Source organism: Neophocaena asiaeorientalis, unplaced genomic scaffold (assembly GCF_003031525.2).
Source record: "Neophocaena asiaeorientalis asiaeorientalis breed wild unplaced genomic scaffold, Neophocaena_asiaeorientalis_V1.1 scaffold148, whole genome shotgun sequence".
In the NCBI taxonomy this organism is placed as follows: Eukaryota; Metazoa; Chordata; class Mammalia; order Artiodactyla; family Phocoenidae; genus Neophocaena; species Neophocaena asiaeorientalis.
Window position 1 is genome coordinate 763,912 of NW_020174050.1, and position 22,174 is coordinate 786,085.

Sequence of the window (22,174 nt, forward strand, 5' to 3'; positions counted from 1 at the left end):
TATATATAATTTTTTTAAATAAAAATCACATTTCCCAGGAAAGGGGAATTGTGCCTTTGTATCTAGGTTAGTAAAACACTATAGCTCTCATATGCTGGGTTTATTGCTATAATAAATGTTATGGTCACCACTGGTCTATTACCGCCATTCATTCTTTGGTACTATTTAGTAAAGAGCAGAGTAAAAACTTGTAGAAAATGTATGCCCTCATCTTATAGTATTTAAGTTAGAGGATCCATTATTCTATCAGTTCTTGGACTGGTTACCCATTGTCTGCCAAAGTTTTTATTTGGGGACTGTTAATGACTGAGAGTATCTTCCTCACTTTCTAACAAGACACTATTTTGGCTTTGTTGCCATTTAGTCAACCTGATCATTAATTTATGTGTCAGTTGATAAATGTGCATTTCTATAATGTGTATTTCTAAATGTAAAATAATCATGATGGAGATACTAGGGAGAGGTAGGAAGAGGTAGAGAGTGGTTCTGGAAAGGTTTCAGATATTGCGTATTACTTAGACACTAGTATTTAGATACATTGAAATAATAAAAAATGACGAGCAAAGGAAATCCGTTATCTAAAAATGTATTTAGTAAAGCATCCAGGTGTTATGTATTTTCTCTTACTGCACCACATCTGCCTTCTTCTGCCTAAAACTATGGGCTTATTGTCCTGCCTGACAGCTGGCCCTTGCTAGACAGGTAAATAGGATTGGGACATGTGACCAGCACTGTAGATGTTTCTTAATGAGATTTATATTTTACTGTAGTGGTTAAATATTTTTTTCGGGTGTTGCACTCAAATCAGTGATCCGCCCCTTCAGAAAAGTGCATTGTACTGTCCATAAAAAAACACTTTATAATACTGTATGTAGTGGTATATAAATTAGGTCCAGCTTCAAAAGAAGAAAAGTTCTAGTTAGAAGAACTAAAATCCAATTCTAATAATGACTTCCTTCATACTTGAACAGACTTTCGCACCTGCTGATTGCTTTTGCTGTTTCTTCTACTGTGATAACACTTGAAAGCGAGTGTACCGCTCCACTCCAGAACTGGTTTCTAAGCAAATAAATACTGAATGGTTTTATGGTTATTCTGGTATAAAATATGGGTATTCAGACTTTCAGATTTACCTTCTTCCATTCTCAATTTGGTTTTTCTTTTTCTTCACTCTTTGGATTGAATTTTATGATGAAAAAAGGAACTACCTATTCAAGGGCATTTGGGAACAGACCCTAATACCTTGAAGAGTGCTTGCTATCAGTCCTTTCTTATTTAAAATGAGGTGTATAGGAATAAATTAGTAAAAAAATAAAATTTTACTAAGAAAAGTCCTAAGCCATTCCTGGTCCCATAAAATTTTACCGAAGTTTTCTTGTCTTCAGCTAAGTATCCACAACATCTTTCCCCAGAGTGACGTATGGAAGTCATAGTTGGATAGGTTTTCTCTGTGAAGTCACAACTCTGGTATATAGGTTGGGCAGGTATTATTAAGCAGAACCGTGTGCTGAAAAAAACAGGAGGTAAGAAGTCCTGTCTATCTACTCTGTCATTTATTAGGGACAGTCTTTGGGCTCATCCATAACTTCCTTGAACCTAGGTTTCTTCACCATTAAATGGAAATAAGATACCTGTCCTTATTGCAGAGGCTAGTAAGAGTTTAAATGATGTGTGAATGTGAAATGATTTACAGGCTTTAAAAAGCTGTGCAAACATAGGATATGATCATTTTTATTGTCCTCATTATCTCCATGTTAGGTAAGACATGATCATAAATAAGCAAGGAAGGGATTTATCTGGTGTTGCCTTTTGTCTATGTTTTTAAATTCATTTACTTACCGGGTTTCCTGCTCCCCAGTTGAGACATGCATCTTTGCCCTTATGATCAGTGAGGGATTCCTTCCAACATGATAAGGGGTGAACTTAAGTGGAGATAAACTCATTATTGCGAGTTTCAGGACCTGCTTGCTATGGAACAGTGCTTTGTGCATTATCCAGAAAACAAGTTTGGAAAAGAAACTTGTTGGCGCCCATGAAAGAATTTTAGCTGTGCATGGTGCTTTATTTTGAATTTCTCTTATATTTTTCTTTCTTTACTTTGGCTGTCAGCATGTGGCTTACTTGCAGAAGACTTGGTTTTTGCTGACTCCCAGCCACTTCTGAGTAGAAATATTTCTTAAAAATATGGAGAGGATCATTTGTCATCATCCGTATTGGGTAAAGAAACGTCAGAGAAATCTGAAGATGTACTAAGTCTTTCTCGTTATTGTGCTTAATGGGTTTTCTCCAAAGATTCTGAGAGTCAGAAGAAAGGGAGAGAGAAGAAGGTTTAGAAAAGAAAGATTGAATGACTCATAAAGTGAACCTTTCCTTCTCTGTGAAGAAGCTTCTCAGGTTTCCATGCTAAATTCTCCCTTGCTTCCAAATAAATGAAAAACAGTTTGTGTTTCACAACAGCGTGAAAGAGTATCTTTCATATTAGCAAGAATATTACCTTTGTTTTAAAGGTGAATTCTAGACCTAACCGTTTTATGAATTAGGGTAAATGTATCTCAGTGTTATGTGTGTTGAGTTTGATGAAATGTGTGTTATAGCCTTTGCTTCTTTCCTCTTCCATTAGGTTCTTGTTCATTCTCTTAGGTCCTAAGGGGAAAGCCAAGTCCTACCATGAGATTGGCAGAGCCATTGCCACCTTGATGTCTGATGAGGTAGGGAATCGGGAAGATGGTGATCTGTGAATGTCCTACTTGTGTTTTCATACTGTGAGTTGGCTGTCACAATTTATTCAGTTAGAATTATGTAGTTACCAACCTTCTTAAAACATGAGGTACAGTCGTTCATGCAAATGAGCTGACATCTGCATTTGATAGTTTTCAAAAAATAAATTTTATGTTAGAATAAGTCATATTTTCCTTTCTTCCTCTAAACTGAGGTATGTTAAATATTATATAAAAGGTTCAAGACATTGTATTAACTTAATCTCTTAAAGTGTTTAATATATTAATTCTGGAAACTTGTGTCCATATACTGTGTTGTTTCAGAAATGATGGGTTCTATAAAATAATGCATAATAAAATGGATAATGCATTTTTTCCCTTAGGTATCAGAAAGTGCCTGTTTTTGTGGTTTTCTTATTTTGTGGGAAGGAATGATACATATACTAAAATGCATTAGCAACTGTTACTGCAGAGCATCTAGTACGTTGGAATTATGACCATACTCTCCTAATAGCTTGAATGTCATTACACACATTGTAGACATGACGAAACTCCAAACTGGCCTCATAGGAGGAGAAACACTATGAGAATATAGGAGCACTAATTTCTGCTTTTGCATCTTTGTAGCTTACTATTTTCCCGAATGTTTTGTTTTTGCTTCATTGCTTGATATGTTAGCTTCTCCATGTGTTAAGTGGAGAATAGAGCATTTAGCTATGGCAGTTCTATATGGTGATTACCAGATGGTTACTTAATCTGAGAGCATTGATGAATAGCAATGCTGTTTTTTTCCCCTTGAGGCAACTAAGCATCTCAGTGGGTTCTTTCATTTATTTTTGCATATTTATGATTTCTTTAAAAAAATGATTCCTCCTAAGATGTGTCAATTAGAAATGCTTTAGGCTGCAAATGACAGAAAATTTGACTTATTGTGACTTAAACAATTTAGGGTTTATTTTGTTCACATATGAGGAAATTTGGAGGTAGGTGGTTGCTGGAGTTGGTTTAATTTAACTGCTTAATGATAAAATCAAGTGCCAAGGCTCTTGCTTTGTGGTCTTAAGATGGCTACTACCGTCAACTCCAGTCACGTCATCTGTATGCAAGGCAGGAGGAAGGAGGAAGGGAAGTGTTAGCTGTGTCTGTCTCTTTTAACAGGTATTCAAAAGCTACCCCCAATCCCCCTTCTTTTTTAATCTCATGGGTCAGAATTGCCCATCCTTATCATCAGGGTAGGCTGGGAAAATGACGACTTTCCAGCCTCTACTAAGGGAAGTAGCAAGAGAAAATAAGGCTGTGGCCAATTGTGTCCACTACAGATGATATGCTGGCACTTTGTATTGCCCTCCCCTCAACCCCACAACCCCCAGACCATTGGTGTTGTTTGCTTGATAGCTTTTAAAAATTCTAATTGAGGAGAAGAGTCTTAGTAGCGATCTTTAAGAATAAGTAAGGGTATCAAATAAGGGCCATCTCCTCTCCTGGAGACTAAAGAATTTGACTTAACGAGGTATGAAAGTCTTAGGTTATGTGTAAAGGACTTTCAGATCATCAGCCAGGTTAGAGGAATGGAGCGATTGACAAAGAGGATTATGGACGTCTGGAGGCTCCTTCTTTGGATATTTGCATAAAAGACAGAACATTTGCTGCCTTGGATGGTTTAGTTATTGCCTTGCTAAAAGATAGACAGATGATCACCTACTTAAAGCCCTTTGCTTTAACACACATTATTTTTGTGTTTGAGAGCTACAGTGTCTGAATCTTAACTCAGTCTTAACAATCAGCTTGAACTTACCCTTCTTGAATTATAAGCATTGGTTTGGCACAGTAGTTTTTATTTTGGGGAATGATCTTCAGTATATTTCTCTAAACCATTTTCATCTGGCTTCCATCACAACTATATCAGTAATGGTGCATACTAGTGGGAGATGAAAGGCAATGTTGTTTTATGGTATTGATAGAAAAAAATCATATAAAAGAAACACAGCTGTGTTCTCATGCCTCTACCTATATTCTTTGGGTTCATAATCTGAATACCAAAATATTTTGGGGTAAGCTGAACAATAGCAAATATGGGGCTATATTAAAGTGGATTATGGATTGCATTCTTCAGGCTCTACATGATGTGAGGCATGTGGAGAGATCTCTTGTTGGATCAGCACATCTCTTTTTATTCTTTAGGTGTTCCATGACATCGCTTATAAAGCAAAAGATAGGCAGGACCTGATTGCTGGCATTGACGAGTTCCTAGATGAAGTCATTGTCCTTCCACCCGGGGAATGGGATCCAGCGATCAGGATAGAGCCCCCTAAGAGTCTTCCATCATCTGACAAAAGGTAAAATTTTCAGGCCATTGAGAAGGAGGTTGTGTTTAGAAAAGGAAAGAGGTTCAGCCAACTGCCCTAAGATTTTCAGGTTTCCATTCAACTTGAGGTATTATCTCAAATGAATCACACATGTGCCTTGGTTTGACATTTCGTTGACACTATAAAATGAATGTTATATGTTGTGATTAGTGATGACAAATTAGAGATCTCAGATTATGATATTGGAATACATTGTAGAGATTTTTTTGGGTTGTTTCGGGGACTCCTTGTACATGTGGAAAGATTCGTTTACTCAAGATGACTCCCTGTAGATTTAAGAGGTTAAGAGATTGGATGAGATAATTGAGGAGAAGCCATTTTCTAGAAATCTGTGTTTTTCCAGGTGAAACTATTTCCCTCTTATACAACATACAAGTTATTCAACTTTCTGTTCATCCACTCATTTGTCTTGGCTCTCAACAGAACATTTCAAAAGTTGTTTGTTAGGATGGCAGCCGGAAATAATTATCTTTCTCCCAAAGGGTTTTCGGTCCATCTCTTTATCAGCTAGTGCAGGACCCAGCTAAGAGGCAGGTGAATGAAATAAACTAATCTTTTTTTGGGCTCTGTTGTCTTGCTTAGAAAGAATATGTACTCAGGTGGAGAAAATGTTCAGATGAACGGGGACACGCCCCATGATGGAGGCCATGGAGGAGGAGGACACGCGGATTGTGAGGAATTACAGCGCACTGGAAGGTAACTTATGGATTCGTCTGTCGTTCATGATGAGGTTCTCTTCCAATCTGAATTTACCTTCATCTTTCTGTCAGCATTTTATTCACCTGTTTGTACTTTTGTTTGGTCAGCCAGCACACATTTATGGTGTATCTGTTAGTCACAGGCACTTGGGATGCAGCAGTGAATGAAAGAAAAACCCCTTTCCTTATGGGTCTTACCTTGTAGTGGTAGGAGACAAACAATGAGCAAATAACGAAATGTGGATCTGGTTTTATGGGGCAAAATAAAGCAGAAGTAGGGAGTTTCTGTGATGGAAGAAAGGTATTAGGTATTACCATGAGTGAGGGGTGTTAGAGAGAAAGAGAGTTCGTGGGTGGGTGTTGCAGGAAGACTGAGTATTGTGCCAGTCTTCCCCACTTGGCTTTCATGATTCCCTCTCTCCCCCGTACATTTACTCAGAAGTGGGTAACATGTTACAGAAATGAGTAACTCCCAGGCTACCATCTCCTGGGCCTGCAGTGGGGAATTCCAGTTTCCCAGATCGCTTTGGTTAAGTCTCTTTACATTAGGATTTCCTTCATGGTTAGGTTTTCCATTTCATTTTGGGTTAACTGTAGTTTTAAGTAGGATACTCATTTATGAAGATATGGCTTTTTAAAAACACTGCAGATTTTTGGAAAACACAAAAGTAAGTCATTTTAATATGCAGTCAAATCTGAATGAAATTGTTATTTTCTTCCCCTGATGACCCACTTGGGTTTCTCTCCCAAATTAAGAGGACATTATTTCTCTCCTCTTCCATCTTAAAGAATAGAGAGTAGGGGCTTCCCTGGTGGCGCAGTGGTTGAGAGTCCGCCTGCCGATACAGGGGACACGGGTTCGTGCCCCGGTCTGGGAAGATCCCACGTACCGCGGAGTGGCTGGGCCCGTGAGCCATGGCCACTGAGCCTGCGCGTCCGGAGCCTGTGCTCCGCAACGGGAGAGGCCACAACAGTGAGAGGCCCGCGTACCGCAAAAGAAAAAAAAAAGAATAGAGAGTAGAACCTTCTCTTTCCCCCATTTTTTTTTCTGACTAGTTCTTTACAAACTATTTCCATTAGGAATATACTTTTCCTTTTATACAGATATAATTTTGGGGATTTAACTTTTTAATTTAATCAGACTGTTATTTCCTTCTTCCATATTTTACCTTCCCTAAGTGTATTGCATGTCTGCAGTATGCCTGGTACCATGCACAGCCCTGTGCATACCAAGAAAACTGAAACAGGGCACTGAGTGCAGCTAAGATAGACAGGCAATCCTGAGAAAACGTGATAGCCCCTAGTGAATGTCTGAGCTATGAATGGAGGGTCAAGACCTCAGAGGGCTGTTGAGCTCTGAGGGAGGGCATCATAGGCAGAAGGCACACCATGGGAAAGGCTGAGTGAGGTTTGGTTCGGGGTGGGTGGGGGAGTGAGTTGACAGATGCATGAGTCAGCTGACTTGCTGACGAATGTGATGGGTCTCAGCTTGGGATGCTCTTCCATGACACACCTGCATGGTTCCCTTCCTTAATTCCTTCCAATCCTCACCCCAAAGTCACTTGCTTGGGAGGCCTGATCTGGCCACTCTAAATTTCAGGCATAGCACTCTAGCACTTAATAACCTGCTTCCCCACTTAATTTTTTCTTTGATGTTTTAGCACCATGCATTTTACTTATTTTGTTTCCCCCACGCAGAAAGTAACTCCATGAGGGTGGGTATTTTTTTCCTGTGTTGTTCACTGCTGTTTTTCCAGCACCCAGAATAGTGCTGGGCGTGTCACAGATGCCCAATAAACATTTGTGGAGTGAATGAATGAGTGAATGAATGAATGAGGCTGGAAGGGAAGCTATGACAAGATTATAAAGGGCCTTATATGATCTGCTCACATGTTTGGATGTTTTTCTTCAGACAGTGAGAAATTTAATTCATCTACACAGTTCATTCTCGTCTAAAGACCAACTGTCTAGTCTTTAGGGAACGTGATGCCTAATTTGGTGACCAAAAAAGAGACAGAAGAAGATTTATTATTCACAGTCTTCTGGTTTTATCTTAAGTAGTTGAAGAGTATCTTCTAATTCAAACATTTTAAATACAAATTCTTTGTGGTTAAATTATCTCTAAGTTATCTCTTGGTTAATTTGATGGTAATTTATTTTATGTTGTCACGTGTTTGCTTTCTCCCTATGCAGGTTCTGTGGTGGACTAATTAAGGACATAAAGAGGAAAGCACCATTTTTTGCCAGTGATTTTTATGATGCTTTAAATATTCAGGCTCTTTCAGCAATTCTCTTCATTTATCTGGCAACAGTAACTAATGCTATCACTTTTGGAGGACTGCTTGGGGATGCCACTGACAACATGCAGGTGGGTTTGGTTTGGGGAAAGACACAAATAGTACAGCCCAGATTGCCTTCCTCACCCCTACAGCTCAGCTAGAAGCAGATGGCCTTTCAGTTACTCAGCATGATTTTCTTTCTTTTGCTAGATGCTGCATTTTACTTTGCTTCTGGCCTGCTGCTGTATTTCCAGCATTTTAGTAATTACAAAAATAGCTTGATGAAATCTGGCTTGAGTCACAAGTGGGGAAAAGAAGGGAAGGAAATGAGGATACACAATTCTGTTTGGGCAAAAGCATATCAGCTGCTTTAGTTTTGTGCTGGGTATAAGGTTAAGATCTTCTATTACCTTGAGTGTGTGGACCATACTATTAAACTTGATGATATATCAAGTTTTGGGGAATGCCTGGTTAGCTTCCTTTTTCGTGTGAGCAAGCGATTGAGTGATTTGCTCAAGATTGGATTTACATCTCTATCGGTAGAGCTCAGCTTTAAGGAATAAAAGCTAGGTGTTGATTTTCCTATTCCTGAATCTGCCTCTCATTAAGCTGTGTAGACTCTAGCTTAACTTATTTTGTATAAACCACAATTTGTTGGTTACTTTGCAGGTGGCATTCACCCTCCTTTTGTATCAGTAATAGCTGAAGCTTTAGTTATAGAGAAGATATTTTAAATTCCCCTAATCAGAAAAATATGTACAAAACTTCTCTTAGTTGATCCAGTCATTAGGGAAAAATAGGTATTGTGCTAGGTGCTGAGTGAGTAGCGAGTGAAGCTGAAAACAACCGGATTCAAGCCCTTTTCAAACTCTGTCCTTCTATGTTACTACTTATTACTGATTAACCTATGTGACATTCATAAGTGCTGCCAACCAGCTTATTTTTTAAAAAAAAAATACAGCTGATTCCAAAGGATTGCTTTTCTTCTACTTCTGTTTTCTCCCCTGGGCACATTCATGTTTTAGATTTCTGCTTAAACACAAAATTAAGATGGAGACTCTCTATGACATCTATGTTGACCCAAGCAAAAAGGGAGACATTACTTTAAACAATTGTAATTTGTCTGTTAAGAGAGCTTTTATCTTTTAGCCTTTATCTACTGCTGTAAAGCATGTTACCCCTAAATCCAAGGCTTCAAACAACCATTTTATTATTCTCTCTCATGTTTTTGGTGGTTGGTGGACTCAGGTGGGTAGTTCTCTTGGGTCTTCATAGACTTGTGAGTGAGATGACAGCTGAGATTGGAGTTGCCTGAGGACTTCTTTAGTCACCTGACTGGTGCCTAGGCCGGGATGTCTGGTAGTTGGGGACTGAGGGCTCCCCACATGACTTTTCCTAGTTCACATGTGAATGTGCACTCAGGATTCCTTCATTTTCTGATTTTCAAAGAGAGGTTGAAAATTCGATTGCTTACATGAAATCTGGTGATTCTTAAATATTGGCAACTGATTAACATTTTAAAAGTTACATTGTTCTGCCCAGAAAGCACATTCCCCAGGCATGGGGAATCGAAACCAAGCATGGTAGGACACAGAGATGAAGTATATGAAGAGGGTGTTTCCCACGTTTATTCCTCATTCATAAGACAAGAATGAATAAATTAAATTGTAACAGTGTTGTCAGAATGGTATTTTTTATAAAATCTGATCTGTATTCAAATTGGGCAGCTATTCTTCATCTAAATGAGAGCATAATGATAACTAAAGCACATCATTCAAAAGAACAAATGGAAAAGAAAGCACGGGAAAAGCACCTGGAGGCCAGCATGGAGAAGATAAGGCAGCCTCACGTAAAGAAAATTAGACCTTCCTCCCCACAGATACATCAGAAATACATCTAAACGTGCAACTGCTCCTATAGTACACCCACTGAACGCTGGCAGAAGACCTCAGACCTCCCAAAAGGCAAGAAACTCCCCATGTACCTGGCCGTGTGGATGAAAGGCTCTTGGTGCTCCAGCCAGGAGTCAGTGCTGTGCCTCTGAGGTGGGGGAGCCAACTTCAGGACACTGGTCCACAAGATACCTCCCAGCTCCACGTAATATCAAACAGCGAATATCTCCAGAGATCTCCATCTCAACACCAACACCCAGCTTTACTCAACAACCAGCAAGCTACAGTGCTGGACACCCTATGCAAAACAGCTAGCAAGACAGGAACACAGCCCCATCCATTAGCAAAGAGGCTGCCTAAAATCATAATAAGGCCACAGACACCCCAAAACACACCACCAGACATGGACCTGCCCACCAGAAAGACAAGGTCCACCATCATCCACCAGAAGACAGACACTAGTCCCCTTCACCAGGAAGCCTACGCAGGCCACTAAACCAGCCTTACCCACTGGGGACAGACACAAAAAACAACGGGAACTACGAACGTGCAGCCAGTGAAAAGGGGACCCCAAACACAGTAAGATAAGCAAAATGAGAAGACAGAAAAACACACAGCAGATGAAGGAGCAAGGTGAAACCCAACCAGACCTAACAAATGAAGAGGAAATAGGCAGTCTACCTGAAAAAGAATTCAGGATAATGATAGTAAAGATGATCCAAAATCTTGGAAATAGAATAGAGAAAATGCAAGAAACACTTAACAAGGACCTAGAAGCACTAAAGAGGAAACAAGCAACAATGAACAACACAATAAATGAAATTAAAAATACTCTAGAAGGGATCAATAGCAGAATAACTGAGGCAGAAGAACGGATAAGTGACCTGGAAGATAAAATAGTGGAAATAACTACTGCAGAGCAGAATAAAGAAAAAAGAATGAAAAGAACTGAGGACAGTCTCAGAGACCTTTGGAACAACATTAAAAGCACCAACATTCGAATTATAGGGGTCCCAGAAGAAGAAGAGAAAAAGAAAATAGCCCCAAGGCAGGGCATATTAAAAGTGATGAAGAAGAAAAACGTACAACCAAGATTACTCTACCCAGCAAGGATCTCATTCAGATTTGATGGAGAAATTAATACCTTTACAGACAAGCAAAAGCTGAGAGAGTTCAGCACCACCAAACCAGCTTTACAACAAATGCTAAAGGAACTTCTCTAGACAATTCATTAGAGAAAGGCAAATCAAAACTCCAGTAAGATATTATCTCACACCGGTCAGAATGGCCATCATCAAAAAATCTAGAAACAATAAATGCTGGAGAGGGTGTGGAGAAAAGGGAACACTCTTGCACTGTTGGTGGGAATGTAAATTGATACAGCCACTATGGAGAACGTATGAAGGTTCCTTAAAAAACTACAAATAGAACTACCATACGACCAAGCAATCCCACTACTGGGCATGTACCCTGAGAAAACCATAATTCAAAAAGAGTCATGTACCAGAATGTTCATTGCAGTTCTATTTACAATAGCAGGACATGGAAGCAACCTAAGTGTCCATCATCGGATGAATGGATAAAGAAGATATGGCACATATATACAATGGAATATTAGCCATAAAAAGAAACAAAATTGAGTTATTTGTATTGAGGTGGATGGACCTAGAGTGTGTCATACAGAGTGAAGTAAGTCAGAAAGAGAAGAACAAATACCATATGCTGACACATATATGGAATCTAAGAAAAAAAAAAGTCATGAAGAACCTAGGGGTAAGACGGGAATAAAGACACAGATCTACTAGAGAATGGACTTGAGGATATAGGGAGGGGGAAGGGTAAGCTGTGACAAAGTGAGAGAGTGGCATGGACATGTATACACTACCAAACATAAAATAGATAGTTAGTGGGAAGCAGCTGCATAGCACAGGGAGATTAGCTCCGTGGTTTGTGACCACCTAGAGCGGTGGGATAGGGAGGGTGGGAGGGAGGGAGAAGCAAGAGGGAAGAGATATGGGAACATATATATATGTATAACTGATTCACTTTGTTATAAAGCAGAAACTAACCATTGTAAAGCAATTATACTCCAATAAAGATCTTTAAAAAAATCAAAGAATGATGTGATTTTGAGAGGGCGGCAAGAACAAAACCTCCTTCTGTCTTTCAGAATATAGAGAGACTTTTTGTGAAGATAGTTTTTCAACACATTTTTTTTCAAAGATGTTCTCATTGAGACAGAGGCAGTATGACACTTCTTATGTGTTAGTTTATCACCTTTTAAAACTGAATTTAACTCCTTTTCAATTTCATAAGACTTAGCTTTAAAACACTGCATCTGAGACAGGAAGAAATCTGTTAAAGTCTATTGGTGATCCTTCCTGGTGAATTAATTTCCGTATGAGTGAGTTCTGTAAAGTAAAGTATTCTGTTGTGTAACGTGTATAATTACTGTGGGTTTTTCCTCTGTGATAAGTGTTATGGGAAAGGCGTTGCTGGTGTAGTAGGCTGTTTTCTGGGTTCTGAAGATTTTAGGAGAAATATAAATGCATTCAGTGTGTCAAGATGCCCATTAAAATGACCTTTGGCTGGATGTTACTCCTGGGAGTTGACTTAATTCAAAGTATCTAATTCAAACCTATGAGGACAATTTGCTAGACATAGTTTGGTCATTTTATTAATAGGTTTTTTAACCTCCATTGATAGTTTCACTGAAACTGTGAATTCATTATTTTAAATGTTTCTCTGAATGAAAATAGTGATGGACATATTTTCCTTTCATTTCTGAAGACTTTTTTCTTTAAGAAATACATTGATGAAATGCTACAATTTGATATTCAGTGGGTGGCAGAAACACTGAAAAACAGGGATAAAAAATTAATGACCGTTAATAGATATTTGTTGAACTGAGTACTCTATTATCAGTTTCTTTAGGGTGGAATAATGCTATTAGTAAATGGGTTCATAGATCCAAGTGCTGAGTTTATAGATCTAAAATAATATATATAAATATAAATGGACTAGTGTGTGCACACATACCTAGCTCAATAGTTACATAGTAATTTTACATATCCTAGTATTTAAATATGGAAAAATTTTACCTATAGTCATCAAATTAGGTTTTCCTGCAATGGTAGATGACTTAGATTGGTATATCTGTTGGTTTTATCTATTTTGAAGACCAGGGAATAAGGTGAATTTAGTATGTTGAAGGGTGTCTCAAAACTGAAAGGGGGGCTTCCCTGGTGGCGCAGTGGTTGAGAGTCCGCCTGCCGATGCTGGGGACGCAGGTTCATGCCCCGGTCCGGAAGGTCCCACATGCCTTGGAGCGGCTGGGCCCGTGAGCCATGGCCACTGAGCCTGCGCGTCCGGAGCCTGTGCTCCGCAACAGGAGAGGCCACAGCAGTGAGAGGCCCGCGTACCAAAAAAAAAAAAAAAAAAAAAACTGAAAGGGTGTACTTTAACATACAGCGGTGTTTTTTTTTTTTTGTCTTGTTTTTTTATGGACGTATAGTTGATTTACAATGTTGTTTTAGTTTCTGGTGTACAGCAAAGTGATTCAGTGTTTCAGTTTTATATATGTATATAAATTTTTCATATTCTTTTCCATTATGGTTTATTATAGGATATTGAATATAGTTCCCTGTGCTATACAGTAGGTCCTTGTTGTTTATTTTATATATAGTGGTTTGTATCTGCTAGTTCCAAACTCCTAATTTATTCCTCTCCCACCCTACCCCCCTTCAGTAACCACAAGTCTGTTTCTGTTTTGTAAACAAGTTCATTCGTGTCATATTTTAGATTCCACATATAAGTGATATTATATGGTATTTGTCTTTCTCTTTCTGACTGACTTCACTTTGTATGATAATCTCTAGGTCCATCCATGTTGCTGAAAATGGTGTTGTTTCATTCTTTTTTATGGCTGAGTAGTATTCTATTGTGTATATGTACCACATCTTCTTTATCCATTCATCTGTCAGCGGACATTTAGGTTGCTTTTGTGTCTTGGCTATTGTAAATAGTGCTGCTGTGAACATTGGGGTGCAGCTATCTTTTTGAATTATAGTTTTCTCTGACTATATGCCCAGGAGTGGGATTGCTGGATCATATGTCAACTCTGTTTTTAGAGGAACTTGCAAACTGTTTTCCATAGCTGCACCAATTTACAATCCCACCAACAGTGTAGGAGCGTTTCCTGTTCTCCACGTCCTCTCCAGCATTTTTTACTTATAGACTTTTTAATGATGGCCATTCTGACCAGTGTGATTTGGTACCCCATTGTAGTTTTGATTTGCATTTCTCTAGTAATTCGTGTTGTTGAACATCTTTTCATGGGCCTGTTGGCCATCTGTATAACACGTACAGAGGTTCTGATGCTCTGGCGGTAGATGTCTTCTTGACTTGGACACCAGGACAACAAAATATTTTGTGGATTTGGTGCTGAGACCCAGGTTATTATTTCACAGGTCTAAGGCAGAGGTTGGTTCATTCCTTTGCAAATATTTATTGAGTGTCTACCATGTGCCAGACACTATTTTAAGTGCTGGGGATGCAGATAACATGACCAAAATAAGTAAGAATCCCTATTCTGATGGTATTTACAATCTAGAGTGTTGATTCTGATGGTATTTACAATCTAGAGTGTTGATAAAGCAATCTTTTTTATACCCCCCAGAGATACCAGTAGTGGTTTGTAGTGGGCTTAATTAGGGGGGTGAATTTGACTTTCTAAACATTAGGTCGAGACTAAGCAGAAAAGCATTGGCACAGCCTGAAATAATCTTAAATTATATCACGTCTTCATAAATGTGACAGTGGGTTATTCTCAAAAGCATGGGCAGCTCAAATGAGTCAACTGAGAACAGTGTCCTTGCTTTTAAAGGCAGGCAGCTCAGAGATGGTTCACATAGCCTTTATTTTGAGGCTACAAATAGACATGGGTGCTGGGTTAGAAGCATGTTGTGAAAACACAAATGAGTCACTGCACTGGTGTTGTTTAAGCAAACTCTTCTGCCAACTTCTGTTCAGGAGGTCTTGCCTGCTCAGAGATAGGAATTTACATTTAAGTGTTCATTTCAGAGCAGAAGTATATATATTATATATATGCACATATATGTAATTAGTATACACACATATATTCTGAGTCATATTTGTATATTATGTATTTAATTATATATTATAATAAAAGATATTTAATAATCATACATATATATGTAATCATTACATATATATGTAATGATATATGTATCACACATTATATGTGTGTGTTTGTATATATACATATACACACACCTCTTTAGAAGCAGATTTTGGGAGCCTCATGGATCATTTCCCATGGAACTGTGTTCAAAATAAAACAGTTGAGGCTACAGTGGCTCCAAATATAATCAAATTATAATGGTAACATAGATAACTGTATGTATTTTTCAGCTTTCCACATACATTTGGGCCATCATGCTTCTCTGAGAGGACTCTGAGTCTTCCAGTGTGGGTATGCATGGATTCCTTGTTAAGTGTGGGCAGCCTGGGCTTCTGGGAGTAACTGAACTGCTTTGCCAAGAGTTGACCTTATATTTGTCTGAGATCTATCCCTGGCTTGTAATTGTTCCCTGTTCTTAGAGTTAAAGACAAAGGACCAGAGCATAGGCTTTCTGAGGTCTGAGAACTGTGCAGTTCTCTTACTGTCCTTTTCAGTAAGTCCCACTCTAATAATCCTTGGTTCCCCTTGCCATACTGTCAAGTAAACAAGGGCTTTTATCTTCACTGTCCTAAAAACTTGTCTTTTTCACAACTAAACTCTCTGTGACCATGCATGCGAACTCATTGCATTATATTTCTACTACTCTTGGTTGTCCTATTCATTTAGATGCTTTAAATTGTTAAATGTTGATTTAACAAATATTTATGGATAGCTTAGTCTATGGGTTAGATACTGATATAAGGAACAGTTTTTTGATGCTTTATAGCAAGTCTTTATGTTGTTTAAAAGTTCTTTTGAGCTTCATGGAACGCAGAAAAGTGCTTTACTTTAAATCGACATTGTTGATTGTGAATTACTGAGAACAGTCTAGAGGGAAGACTGAGTGAAGAAAGTCATTTAAATTTTTTTCAGGAGTAAATATAATCCTATTTTCACAAACCTTTTAGTAAAAGAATACAGTAAGATTTTTAGAATTGTGTGAGTTTTGTGATATTTATGGAGCCTAACAGAGCACATTTTAAGGGAACTTGTTTCATAATAAGGAACATTTATAAATATAAATTTGGCATCTCCAAATTTGAGACTTTATTTTAACATACTGCTGTGCTGAGAATATTTGATCAATCTACTCAAGATGCAAATGTATCATTTCTTATTTATATATGATATTCCTTGATAAGATAAATACTTCTTTGTAACAGCAGGATTAAAGCAGCTGATAATTGCTTTACTACATGAGGGACTGTACAATAATTTCACCATACCCGAATATTGCACTTTGGAACCAAAGTGCATTTCTTCCTTGAAGTGGAAATAGAAGGTGACATGTTATTCTGTACCAGAAACATGTTCTAGTTTCAAAAAGTTAGGTAGGATAGTCTGTTGGAATGATCCAATTAGGTTGCTGTGGTAAGAAAAAATAAATGTGTATTCAATGACAAAGCAAAGGGTGCTGCACTGCTTACTCCAACGGATATTGGTCATCCTTTTCCCTGGAAGGAACTTTAACTTTAGATAATTTACTTCATTTTATTTACAAGTTTTGAATTAAACCTGTTTGATTGAAGGGTAAATAATTTTTTTATCAAATTTCATTTGCCAGAAACCTTTTTGGTTGTTTTTTTAATTAAGACCTTTGTCAACTCTGTTTTCTTGGTGATCAGAAAATGATAGTCATTTGGGCAGCAGTGGAGATCCCAAATGATGCTAAATTCTAAAATTATTTTGTGTTTAGCTTGAAATTATTTTGAAGTAGCTTTATTTTTAATGAGATGTAATTATACATTGTGGAAAATTCAAACAATACAGTAACACTGCATAGATAATTTTGCTCTTAAATCCATCACCCAGAAATAACCATTATTAACCTTTTCATGAATATCTTTCCGTATGTCTTGCAATGCATGTGTAAACAGATAGATCAGTGTATAGGATTTATGTAAATGAGATCATATGTGATCATATACATGACTAGCATTTCATGGAAGTCTTTCCACTTCAATACGATCTTGAACATCATTTTTAACTGCTGCATCTATTTATACACATGATGTGTGTGCTATAATCTGCTTAATAAATTCTCTATTAGTAGACTTTCAGTTTTTTCATTTGTAAACAAACTTGGTGCTTAACCACATTTTCATTCTTCTTAATTACCTCCTTAGAGTAAATTCCTAGCAGCATGTGATTGCAGGATATACCTATTTTATTTTTGTTATTTATTTCAGATTACACTCCACAAAGGTTATACCAATTTATACTTCTCCCAGTAATGACAAGAGTGCTGGCTTGCTCACACTCTTGCAAGAACAGGATTTGTCTCATATTCTCATTTTTGTCATTCTGTGGCTTGAAAAAATGATGGCTCATTCATATTCAATTTAAATTTCTTTGATTTTTAGTGAGAGTTAATATCCTTACACGCTTTCTTGCTTACCTATACATCTTTATATTTGTACTCTTGGAATAGTTTCCTTTTGGGCATTCTTTTTTCTTTTCTTTTTCTCATTGACTTATAAGAACTCTTTGTATAATAAGGATATTTTCCCTTTGCTTGTCAGAAATATCACAGATACATTTTCGCCCAGGTCTGCCATATCTTTTAACCTTATTTATGATTTCTTTTGCTGTGAAGATTTCAATTCTTCTGTAGTCAAAATCTTCAGTCTTTTACAGTTTCTTATATTCGTGATGTATTTAGAGAGGTTTCCCCACCCCAAGATTAGAAAAATATTTGCCCACATATCTTAGTTCTTTTATGTTTTCATTTACATTTTTTATCCATCTGGAATTGATTTTTGTGTAAGGTTATACTGGTATTTGATGTTTGGACGCTTCAGATGATCTAGATATATATTCACAGCTCTTCAAACAAAACAGTATTTTAAAGCCTCCCTTACTTGCTCATCTATTTTCTTGGACTTGGAATTGAAGCTCTTTGGTAAAGATTTTGGCTCATACTTTTCTTCAAGCAGAGAGATAATTCGTCTTTCAAGTCTTCCCTCTTTTTGCTGTTCCTGCTGGGCAGTGTAAACAGAAATCCTGTTTATGACAACAAAGCACTTTCAGGCAGAGAAGATGGCACACTAAGGACTTGGCAGCTGTGATCTGTCAGGACAGAAATCATTGATTTATAGTCTGTAGCTACACAGGTAAAGTAAAAAATGAGGGTTGTATATCCAGTCTTCTTCCCTAGTATACATGAATGCTCTGTGTAACCACCGATCATTAACCATGCTAGCAGGTGGTTCTTATTTTGATAGACGAAGGGAGGTTGCTTGAATGGCTGCACCTTAGATTTGGACCATATGAGAATCACCTGGGGAACTTTGAAAAACTGTGGATTCCCCAGACCTGATCTTCGGAGATCCTGATTTAATTGTTCAAAGTAGAGATGAACGTTTTGTTTGTTTATTTTTTAAAACTCCAAAAAACAAAGCAAAAAAAAAAAACCTTCTCAGATAATTCTCCTGTGACTCAAATTTAATTTAGATACTTGCATCATCTCTCCACTTATTTTTGATCATTGGCTAATTTATGTCGGGGATCTGACATCAAAATTCCTATAGGTAATTCAGATTTGTCTGCTTATTTCCAGTGGCCATGTTTAAATGGCATTAGGCTGCATCATTTTTCTTGGCTAAATTTCAGATTCAAAAACTCATCTAGAGAAGTTTAATTAATCAACATTCTACACAGTTTGAATAGATTACAACCAACACGTGCCGAAATTTCTTTTTATGGTTAGAAGACAATTTTTTTAAAAAGGCTTGAAATATGGCGGTAGTGTTGGTGAATATTTTAGCATTTATTGCCACCAAAATATTTTTTTTCTCAAGTTTTACTTGGTTGAAAATTGTCAAAAAAATAGAAAATCTTTTGTTTTTTAAGGCAGTTTTGCATTTGGATTAATTATTAATCCAAGTAATACATTTCTTAATAAGAAGGACATAAAACAACAAAGGTCATTCTTTAGTGTTATATGAAGATACTAAAGATACTAAATTGCAATAAAGTCAAAGTAGACAGCATAAATTTTTAACGTTTTATCATTTTGAATGTGTTTGCTTTGTGTTAGCCATGACAGGCATGATGGCCCTGGCAGACCTTGTCACAAGTAGCTCAAAGACAAAATGCTGGTGTTACAATCATGGTTGGATTTTTTTTTTCCTAAAGAACCTTGCTCCTATGGTCAGATTTCTTTTATGCTTGATTTTTCTATTATGAGACTTGGGTTGATTTTCTTGGCTCTTTAGTAAGACAAGGACCATCTTTGGTTTAACATCATACCCTCACGTGAGCAGAAAAATGTTCATAAATTGTTTTAGATGTGGATTTTGACTTCACTGCTGTAAAGTAAAACTGTTTTGTTTCATTGTAGTTGATTCCATGTGTTTAGTAACACAAGGAATGAAAAGAAGCAACAAAATCAATGGCTGTAGCCATCGCCCTCTAAGGCTTCTGTTGAGTTGGAGTTTTGCTCTGCGAAACACTGTGAATCTATAAAGAGGCTTTTCTCCCCCTTTTCCTCTGAGGACTGATCTTCATCTTTTCATATCACTCCTTTTGACTGTCACTCTCCATCTCCTTCCTCCTTTGAAGGACAGAGAAGTAATAAAGGCAGACTGGGAAGAAGGAGATGAGAAACAGGAAGAGAAGGGAACCAGCATCTTATTGCATCTTTACTTTATTCTTAGGTCTTTCTATAGTATGGTCATATTCAGTCCAAATAATTATCCTGTGAAATAGCCATTGATTTTATAGTGGAGAGAGTTAGGATTTAGAGAGGTTGATAACTGGTGGAGCTGAGATTTAAACTCAGATATCCCTGAGTCCAAGACCTGCTCTTTGTGCTGAAACACCTGGAAGAGACCTAGTTCAGCCTCCTCATCTCATATCTAGAGATACATTATGTATATATTGCTGTTCATCAAAAACATATCTATCAATGACTGTGCTAAGCACTTGACACACATTATCTAATCTAATATTCACACGGATGGTATGAGGCATGGAGAGGTTAAGTAACTTGCTTAAGTCATCAGTGGAGTAAACGATAGAGTCTAGATATCAACTTGAGGTGGTCTGACCCCACAGTCCATTGTTATACTGAACTGCCTTGATGTTTTTCTCCTACATGAAGAAATCAAAATGGACAGAGGTTAAGTGACATTCCCAAGATCATCAGCTCTTTGGTGACAGAACAGAGTCTAGACTCTGGGTCTCCTGAGGGCCAGTTGTTAGCTCTTTCTTCTGTTCCACAGTGGACATCACCTAATTGGAAATGGAATAAAATAAAAGCCAAATCCAAATGGAGCTGGAGTGCTTTGTGGCACCTGATTCTGCCACCCCTCAGAGCTCAGCCATCTACATTCTCATGAATTGCTAGGGAGTTTGTTCCTCTGTGGGAAATCAGGTGTAGAAGTGTCTTTATGAGCTATAGCTATTAAAAATACACACATCCACACATTATTTCCTTTTTTATATTAGTGAACACTGACTATAATAAATCAGAAGAGGGGTTTTTGATAGTTCACTTTGTAAATTGCTTTAAATTCTAGTTACAGTTAAAGTTATTCATTTCATGAGATTATTTTTTTTAATTTCTGTACTGTCAAGAGCAACATGTCAAAATGTGGTGAAAATAGTTCTTTTCTCAAAAACACTGGAAACATCTCTGAGTTTAAGCAAGTTTCCAGTGCAATGTGTATAATAAATCACCTGTCTCTGTTTTAAGATTGTCAGTAACAGGCTTCCCTGGTGGCACAGTGGTTGAGAGTCTGCCTGCAGATGCAGGGGACAAGGGTTCGTGCCCCGGTCCGGGAAGATCCCACATGCCGCGGAGCGGCTGGGCCCGTGAGCCATGGCCGCTGAGCCTGTGCGTCCGGAGCCTGTGCTTCGCAACGGGAGAGGCCACAACAGTGAGAGGCCCGCGTACCGCAAAAAAATAAATAATAATAAAAATAATATAAAGTAAAATTGTCAGTAACAGAATGGAAACTGTAGCACTTACCAAAGGAGCAAGTACTAAAATAAAAGTACTCTACTTTTTTAACAGTCACATGACTTCCACAAATCAAAGCCGTTTTCTGGAAGAGATGAGTTGTTATCTTTACTGAATGAGCAGTGATGGCTGTTAGCCTTTGATAAGCAGGATGTAGGGTGTGATTTGGGCGTCTTCTTGGATTCCTTTAGTGTTTCCTGGGTGCTTGCAGAGCATGTGGTGGGATAGTGTATAGCATGGTGGGAGGGAGAGAAACGTGGATGACACCAGAGACCCTGCCCTGGCCCCTCACGTCAGACCAAGTAGAGAATTCTTAACCTTGCATTCCTCCTTTCTTCATTCGTGTTCTCTCTTACACTCAGGCTGTGCTGTAATTTGATCCTGCAGTAGTGATGAGAAATAGTCACTCCTCCATGCTTGATAGAGAATGATGCAGTGAAACTTTGCCTATCACGTGTCCCTAGAGTGTGGCTTGTCCTGCCACGCAGAGCCTTCCAGTCCCTACCCTTTCATGTCACACACACTAAAATAAGTCATGAAAAAGAAAGATAAATGATAAAGACATAAAAAGCCCAATGTCAATGCACAGGAGGTAAAAAACTGCAAGTCTAAGAAAATCCCAGCCGAAGGTATACCTTTTCTCTTTGCCAAGGGTGTGGTAGTAGTTGGGCAGGTAACCATACTCCAAAGACTTGTGCCACAGTGAGTGTGGATTTGTTCATATCATTTAACCCCCTGAAACTCAGTATCTTCACGGATAAGAGATCAAGACTAATACTATTTTGGGGGCACAGGGGAGCCTCTTTCTCTCTCTCTGCATAAAGGCAGCCTGTTTCTGTTAGCCTTGCTTGTTATTCTGCTTGCTGCCCCCCTGAGGAAGAATGAGCTGGACACAGTGATTATGTGTGGAATGGCTATAAAATAACGAGATGGCACCATTCAAACATGCAGTGGAGTTCACAAGTATATAAATGGGGTCCACTTACGAGACTCACCTGCCAGACTTCAGACCTAG

The 22,174-nt window shown here is 38.1% G+C and overlaps 1 protein-coding gene across 5 annotated transcripts in view; it reads left to right on the forward strand.

Annotated features, from left to right (window-relative positions):
- Positions 1-22,174, forward strand: part of SLC4A4 (solute carrier family 4 member 4) — a 295,337-nt gene that overhangs the window by 184,071 nt on the left and 89,092 nt on the right. For all 5 annotated transcript variants that reach the window (XM_024754102.1, XM_024754101.1, XM_024754105.1 and 2 more), the window contains exons 8-11: positions 2,621-2,708; positions 4,899-5,053; positions 5,666-5,779; positions 7,975-8,149. In XM_024754102.1, coding sequence (XP_024609870.1) covers positions 2,621-2,708; positions 4,899-5,053; positions 5,666-5,779; positions 7,975-8,149 — 532 coding nt within the window. The remainder of the gene's footprint in view (positions 1-2,620; positions 2,709-4,898; positions 5,054-5,665; positions 5,780-7,974; positions 8,150-22,174) is intronic.